The 7,978-nt window shown below is 56.0% G+C and overlaps 1 protein-coding gene across 1 annotated transcript; it reads left to right on the top strand.

Moving 5' to 3' along the window:
• Positions 1-3,185: 3,185 nt before the first annotated feature.
• Positions 3,186-6,018, top strand: ZNF408 (zinc finger protein 408). The gene is made up of 3 exons (XM_074149699.1): positions 3,186-3,397; positions 3,473-3,711; positions 4,061-6,018. Exons 1-3 carry the CDS (start codon positions 3,186-3,188, stop codon positions 5,974-5,976), a joined length of 2,367 nt encoding a protein of 788 aa, XP_074005800.1. The 3' UTR covers positions 5,977-6,018.
• The last annotated feature ends 1,960 nt before the right edge of the window (positions 6,019-7,978 follow it).

Here is a 7,978-nt window from a genome sequence, read left to right as displayed (position 1 = left end):
TGGGGACAGAGGACCTACATTCAACTGCTGCCATCCACTGAGGTGCCTTTCCTGTGAGATTCTTGGGGATGCCCAGTAGCAACAGCATCCCCGAAGCCAAGTCCTGAAGCACTCAGGGACCAAATCCAAATCTTCCCACAAGGCAGTGACAGAACTGCCACAGGGCCAGCAAGACACCAAGCGTCCTCACTTGTCCCTACACAGATCTCATCCTGGCTTCACAGTCAACCTGCAGCGCTTGATCAGCTGCAGAAGAGCTGGTTATTAGACAGCACTGGGGGGATTTCCCCTTAGGCATAAAATTAATCCTAGCATGGCACCATGTGGAAGAAGGAAGTTGTTAGTAGGATCCTTACGGTTCCACACTGGAAAAAGAGCCCAGTGGACAGTGCTCTTGCCAAAACTTTCCTTACCCCTTGGAAAGGCAGACCAGACTCTCCACATACCTCACGTGCTTTTTGCAGCCAGGCAGGCAGCTCTGTTCCTTGGCTCTAGGTTAGTGCTCCATGGCAGAAATGTTAATGGAAGGAGGATCCAGAGCAGAAGACCTCTTAGATTTCAGGTCCCTCTTGTGAACCAGACTGTAGCTCCCAGAGAGCCCTAGAAGGCTTTTGCAGAAATTTCCCCAGCCCTTTCCCGACAGCGCAAAACACAAAAGCACAGGGTCTCCCGTCAGGTAACCCTAGAATAGTTTAGGGAAATATAATCCTCTAAATGCCTGAGAACTAGCAGGCTCCGAGAAGGAGAAACCTGGAGTTTGGATGTAACAAACTACTTGGGGATTTTAGTATAAGGGTATACCTTTGACTTCCTGACAGTGCAGCTGCACGAGATTTTTCCCCATGTGCTCAAAATTGACCCATAAGCAGCACCTGCCACTGAACAGAGAGTTGATCCTATATCAGCACAAGGGTGAAATGGTTGTCAAAAACCAGCATTTCACCAGAGTTAACACGATTTAAGAACCCCACTTGTTTTAAATAAATGTCATGACAAGATGCAAGTGATACACCCTGTATAGCCAGTCATAAGGTACGAAAACCAAAGTACCTAAATTTAAAAAGTAAAAAGCCTAGTCAAACATTTAAAAACTAAAGAATCACAACTGCCATCAGAAGCATTTACTTACTGCCAGGCTATAAAGAGCCAACTGTTTCCATTTTTCCAAAACATTTGAGCATGTTTTCTGTACCTACACCGGTGCAGAACACTTGAACACCCCAACACTTGCTGTCTAATAAAAATTTACTTTCTTGATAACAGAGAAATGTGCTGCAGAACAGCACGTTCTGCTGAAGAAGAGAAACCTCAGTCCTTTAAAATACAATTTTCACACAAATTCTCAGCTGGAGACTCTTTATACAAGCTCCCACCAGAAGTCACCCAGGGAAGACAGGTCACTTGTATCTATGAAGTCTTGGTAGCTGCTAATTTTTTCTGCAATTCCAGTTTCACTACTTTGCCATCATTTGTTTCTAAGCTGCACCTACTCGCCAGTTTCCTTTTCCTGTTTTTCTTTCAGATGTGCTATTAATTCAGAAGTAAATCTACGTATCAAAATATGTCCATGCATATATTGCTGTGCCCTGGAACTGTACTCATACACGACAAAGATTTGCTGATTAACAAGCAACGCTCAGATCCAAAGGAATCCCAATTCTGGGGTGACTGTTATTATTTTCCTGACTCTGCCACCGTCTGCACATCCTCCCTGTTTCATTTTGTTTCATCTGCACAGGTGGCTGTTTTTCTGTACACACCAAGCAAGTCCCTGCACTTTGCCACAGTCTTAATATAAAGAACATTGCAAAAAAAAAAAAAAAAAAAAAAAAGGAAGCCGTTACTCAGCAGCAGAACTTCAGAGTCCTCGCTGAGCTCTCCAGGACTGAGACGCAGTGAGAAAGTCCAGCCCAAGCCTTCTCTCACATCAAGACAGACGATACCACCGAGAGCATCATCCCAACCCCGGTACTACCCTGAAAGAATCGAAGGGCCAAGAGGCAGACCGGCTTTGTCTGGCTCACCGTGACCAACTACCGCGGGACAGACACACTGTTGATCGGGGAAACTCTTTCGTCCTCCACTATCATAACAGATTCTTAAATGAGCAGCCTTCCTTCCCCTGCCATCTCAAACCCTTTGCTGAAGGCCACCTCTCTGCCCGCTGGAAATCCACCCCAGCTGGCAATTAGCCTTCTCTTAAGCGGTTCTCTGCAAGGTCTGAGAGCAAAAGCACGGAGCTCTGCGCCTTTTCCAATCTAAATGATTCTGTGATTCCTCTCTGGGAGCTGCAGAACAAAGTCCAGAGGCTGCTGGTGGTGCCCTGCAGGGTCTGCCCGGCAGACACCGAGCTTGTGAGGAAACGGGGAAGGGGAAAGCCCTACAGGGGCTGAACCCCTTCTCCTTCTCTTCCTCCTGCTCCCAGTGTCTGATTCCCGCCTCTTCCCTGACTGAGCTCCTGTGACAACCCAGAGCCAGCTTCCAGATTCAAATAAGAGGCTCAAAGATTAAAGGAAAAGCCCAAGTCCCCGCACTACGCGCCACCCGCGGGGACATTTCACACCCCCTCCGCCGTCAGGCACCAAACGGGGAGGCGAAGTCACTCCCCCACAGGCTCCTGCAGCCGCCGGGGACGGGACAGGCCGCCAGCAAGGGCTGCACCCCGATCCGCCCCCCCCCCGCTCAGCTACACCCACATGGCCGAAAAAGCCACCAAAACGCCCCAAAACCCTCCGGCCTCCGAGCCGGGGCCGCAACGCCCGCCGGTGCCCGGCCTTTTCCCGCCGGGCTCGGCAACACCCGGGTGGGGGGGGTCGGGACTGTGGGCCCAACCCCGGCCCGCTCAGCCTCAGCCCGGCCGCCAGGCCCCTTCTCCGCCCCGCCCCAGCAGGGCCAGGCCAGGCCAGGCCAGGCCAGGCCCCCGCGCCTCGGCAGCCCGCTCCGGTCCCCGCCGCCGCACCAAGGGCCCGGCTGCGCTCCCCGGACACCGCGTCCCGCCCGCCGCCGCCAATACCTGCCGCCGCCGCCACCGGCCGCCGCCCGGCCCGCCCAGCCTGTCAACCCCCCGCCGGCATCCGCCGCCCGCCGGAAGCGCGGCCCGTCGCCAGGGAAACGCCGCCCCGCCCCGCTCCGCCGCCGAGCGCCGTCCGGCCGCGCCTGCCGCCCCCTCGCAGCGTTCCGCCGGCATGGAGGGCCCCTGCGGGCCGAGCCCCCCGGAGCCAACCGGCGCCGCCTGCCTGGCGCTGCGGAGCCTGCCGCCCGGGCTGGCGCTGGGGCCGTCGCTGTCCCGGGAGCGGGCTATGGGTGTGTGGTGCGTGGGCCGGGCCCTGCCGGCCGGGGCGCTCCTGTGGCCGCCCGGCGGGACCCGCGAGGAGGCGGCGGGGCCGGGCTGGAGGAGGTGAGTACCGGCGGCGGGGCCGCGGGCCGGGCGGGCGGCCGTGCCGGCGGCCGACGCTGTGGCCGTGCCTTGCAGCCTGGTGCAGCGGAGCCCCAAGGAGGCGGAGGCCAACGCGTGGCTGGGCCGGGCGGGCGGCCGGCTACAGCTGCGGGCGCGGCGGCCCATCGCGGCGGGCGCGGAGCTGCTCTACTGGCCGGAGGAGGAGGAGGAGCAGCGGCCGGACGGAGGCGAGGGGATAGCGGCGCCGAGGGGGCGGCCGGCGGTGCGGGGGGACGGGGCCGCTCCCGGCGGGACGGCGGCGGAGCCCCGCGCAGGTAGGTGCCGCGCCGGGGGTGAACCCAGGCCTTCCCCGGGGTGCTGCGGCTCTCAGGACGGTGATGTCGTCGTCGTGGCGTTCCCCCCCGCCTGTGACACGCTAGAAATACGGCTCTGATACTGTCAGTGGTGAGAGAACTGAGACTTCCCCCACCCCCCCGCCCCGGGTTAAAAGGGAAAAAAACAAAAAAAAAAGGGTCATAGAAGTAATGGTTTCCATGCCAGAGCCCCAGAATTACTGGCAGATTATCTGTCTCCGAGGTTCGTGACTCTCTGATGCTGCAGCAATCGTGTCATATAGCGGTAGCCACCATTGACTTCACTGAGGATGCTGTTGTGTTTGTGCAGGGGATCCCTGTGTCTCCAAGGTGGTAGCTGATGAAACCACAGTCCTTGATGTCCCTACTGAGGTTAGGAGGCCGGTCACCAAGTGTTTCCACAGGCTGCAAGAAGAGGAAAGCACAACTTCCAAACATGAGCCATGGCGAGCCAAGGTGCTAAGGACTGAGAATCAGCACCTTGAGGCCATCTCGAGCATTAAGGTCAATGGAAGGTGCAAGCAAGAATTGGATGAGGGTGTGGATCCCAGATCTGCAGCAGAACAAGTTGAGATGGGGCATAAAGAGGCAAGTCCAGAAGACCTGGATCTGTTGTCGCCCTCAAACGGGGTTCGAGTCAGTGCTCGCTTGGTTGGCAAGCCATGCAAGGTGCATGCTCTGGCCAGCCAGCGCCACAAGTGCCTGCAGGACTGTGGTGGCAGGACAGCTGGGCAGGAACCCCAGCAGCCCAGTCCTTCTGAAGGAGAGAGTGTAGAGACTTGTGAGAAAGAGAGCAAAGCTTCCAAAGACTCCAAACTGGCGTCCCTAGAGCATGGGGAAAAGGGCCCACTGCAGGGGTCTGAAGAGCAGGAGAAGTGTACAGAACTGGTGGAGGGTCATTCTGGCAGGCCAGGCCCCCCACCAAAAGCTCTGTCCCAGAAGGAGGTGATCAAGCGCAGGTACCACTGTGGGGAATGTGGCAAAGCCTTCCTGCAGCTCTGCCACCTCAAGAAGCACTGCTTTGTCCATGCTGGCCACAAGCCCTTCCTGTGCACGGAGTGTGGCAAGAGCTATAGTTCGGAGGAGAGCTTCAAGGCCCACTTGTTGGCCCACCGGGGTATGCGGCCTTTCCAGTGCACCCAGTGCGACAAGGCTTACTGCACCAGGCGAGACTTGCAGGAGCACCAGGTCCTGCACACCGGCCAGCGCCCCTTCTCCTGTGAGCAGTGCGGCAAGGCCTTCGCACGCCGTCCCTCTCTCCGCATTCACCGGAAGATCCACCTGGCCACTGGGACTGGCCCAGCTGGTCCCAAGGGAAGCCAGTGTGCCATATGTGGACGCCACCTGGCCAGCCCTGGCTCCTTGCGCAACCACATGCGCCTGCACACGGGGGAGCGCCCTTACGCCTGTCCTTACTGCGGTAAGGACTTCCGACAGCAGAGCAGCCTGCGCGAGCACCTCCGGCTGCACACGGGAGAGAAGCCCTACAAGTGCCGCTTCTGCGGCGACGCCTTCCCCAAGCTGCCGGAGCTGCGGCGACATCTCATCTCCCACACGGGAGAGGCCCACCTGTGCACCGTCTGCGGCAAGGAGCTGCGGGACCCCCACACGCTGCGTGCCCACGAGCGCTTGCACACCGGCGAGCGCCCTTTCCGCTGCGAGAAGTGCGGCAAGTCCTACACCCTGGCCACGAAGCTGCGGCGCCACCAGAAATCCCATCAGGCTGACAAGCCCTACAAATGTGAGCTGTGTGGCATGGGCTACACCCTTCCCCAGAGCCTTGCGCGCCATGTGCTCACCCACAAGGCCAAAAAGGACCCCGAGGAACTCACTGCTGCAGCGGCCTCGCTTGCTGTGGACCTGCCCCAGGCAGCAAGGAAAAGGCCTGAGAGGAAGGGCCACCAGGAGGAGGTTGTGGCAGAGCCCACCTTGCTCGTGGTGGAGGTGCCGGGGTCAGCAAATGAAGCCAAGCTGCTGATCACAGCCAGCGGTCCCTGCGTTGCTACTTACCAGTCTGGAGGCAGCCTCCCAGATCCTGGGGCACACGGGAGGCCTGCTGGGCATTTGCCATTGGCAAAGGACATCACTGAAATCGCCATCTGCGAGCAGGAGGACAAGTGCATTATAGTGCAGGATGAGGGCTCACCAAGCGATGTGGTCATCATCCAGGAGGGGGTGGGCTTCGGAGCAGTGGCAGAAGTGGTGGAGGTCGAGACTGGGACGTGACTATCCCAGCCTGCCCTGGTTGATCTTCTGTGTGTATTAAAATGGGTTAAAAAAGCAACAAAAACCTAGCTCTCTTGTCTCTCTCTGGCAACAAGGCCCTGTGGCTCAGCTGCAGGCAGAATTAGCAGTCTTGGAGGTAGCTGCCTGTGTAGGCCTGGGCTTTTTGGAAGCTGTCCCTTGGAGGTATAAGCCTACACGTGCCACATGCCAGGCCTGGTGAAGGGAAGGCATTGGCTGTTGATGGGAATAACTTCTTGGAGAGGACACCCACCGCGTTATTAATGAGCAGTGCTTCTGTTCTGCCTCTGTTTCACTGTGGGAGGGTGACAGTGCACCGTGGGGAAGGCAGGAAAAGTCTTCAAGCAGTGGCTTTGAACAATGCCTTCCTTTCAAGTTTTTCTTTAATTAATGTTTGCTATTCAAGCAGTTTCCTGGGCTTTTACTCCTTGGAGCTCACCAGCACTTCTGACCATTTGAAAGTGATGCTGATGCTAGACTTTGCTGGGAAGCAGCATCCCAAGTGTTTACCAGGTGACTCTGTGGTGGGTTATTTGAAGAGCATTTGTCACAGTTAGCAGAAGCAAAGCCCTGCCTTGGAGCTAGGGCTGAGCATTCCTTCTCCACTCTTTCTGCTTGCTGTCAGCTTCCTGGCCTTACAGTGAGTGGATGGTCTGCCTGAGGACGTGGAAGGATAGCTTCGCGTCTCACTGTGCCAATTGCCTTGTACAGTGCAGTTTTCACTGTCCCCAGCCGAGAGGCTCCTCACCTCTCCAGGTAAGGGACCAACAGTTCATCTCAGTACGCTCAGAAGATTCTGCCTTTCCCTCCACATTCAAGTTGGGTTCATTAATCTTGATCTTTTTCTCACATTCTTGTTTCCCCTCTTCCACTTCTTTCCTGTTCCCGGCAGCAAGAAGCTAAAAGACAGCACCACCACAGCTACACCCCAGTAGTTCCACTGCTCCATCTTTAGTCCTTGTTTGCTGACTGAGGTGTGCTGAAGGAAACAGGTCCCATTTCAGGAAGGAAGTGCACAGTTCCTGATGCCACCTGTATGTGCCCTTATAGGAAAAGACCAAAAATCCCAGCCCACACAGAGGTCTTTCAGACTTGCCCACCTTGCACTCCCTTTTCATGTGTAACACAAACACTGCTTTCATTTGCATCAGTTTTAGCTCTTCTTGGTCTTGACCTTGCTCCTCTCTAACATCTGTGTTTCCCCCCAAAAAAGTTTTGTTTAAGGGCCTAAATTCTTTGGGCACTGTGCCCAGTGCACAAGAGGGGGGGTATAGCATCACCAGGGAATCAGCAGCAGCGCAGTTCCCTTTTGAGGTGCTCTGAATGCAGTAACGGTGACAATCTGAGAAGCTGCTCTTTGTACTTTCTACACTCGACTTTTTCCATGAACTTTTACAACCAGTTTGTAGACAAGGTGCTAGAGTCAGATCAGTGACATTTTGACATGAAGTGAGGTTGGAAGGTGAATTGGGATAACAAACCTTCGGTGTCCTTATTTTTTAGCTATTTTCTTTAAAGTCAGGAGGCAGATGAGCTCAGTCCTTGCCGTGGGTGCTTGGAGAGGGACCAGCGGGAGCACAGGCGTGGGAGGGGGGGAATGTGAAGCCGCAGTGCTTCCTGCTGCGCTCGCTCCCTTTGGTGCCCATCCTAACTCTTGCAGTTTTCAAATATTGACACAGCTGCAAAGTGTTCTGGCTGGAGCTGGGCGCGTGTGCTGTTGTTTGAAGCATGTGCCCTCTGTCACAGCAGAAACGGGAGAGAAGGGGGAGCAACCTGGGGGGGAGGGAAGGGGAGAATCCAGGCCCCTATTTCTTAATCCGCTGACCTGTAACTACCTTCTTATTCTGAGATAACAGGACAGAAAACGTGGGAGCAATTACGAATTAGGAGGTCCTCACAGAAGCATTATTCACTGAAGAGTTGATCTCAGTAGCCAGAGGCACATCTGTGCTGTGCTGCACGTATCACTTGCCTGCAGGATAAA

Source organism: Numenius arquata, chromosome 6, assembly GCF_964106895.1.
Source record: "Numenius arquata chromosome 6, bNumArq3.hap1.1, whole genome shotgun sequence".
In the NCBI taxonomy this organism is placed as follows: Eukaryota; Metazoa; Chordata; class Aves; order Charadriiformes; family Scolopacidae; genus Numenius; species Numenius arquata.
This window is presented reverse-complemented; position numbering and strand designations above follow the sequence as displayed.

Bases quoted from the DNA above. Each gene is read 5' to 3' on its own strand.
- ZNF408 (XM_074149699.1), top strand. From the start codon at position 3,186: ATGGAGGGCCCCTGCGGGCCGAGCCCCCCGGAGCCAACCGGCGCCGCC. The intron at 3,398-3,472 runs GTGAGTACCGGC...CGTGCCTTGCAG, and splicing joins GCGGGGCCGGGCTGGAGGAG to CCTGGTGCAGCGGAGCCCCA. The intron at 3,712-4,060 runs GTAGGTGCCGCG...GTGTTTGTGCAG, and splicing joins GGCGGCGGAGCCCCGCGCAG to GGGATCCCTGTGTCTCCAAG.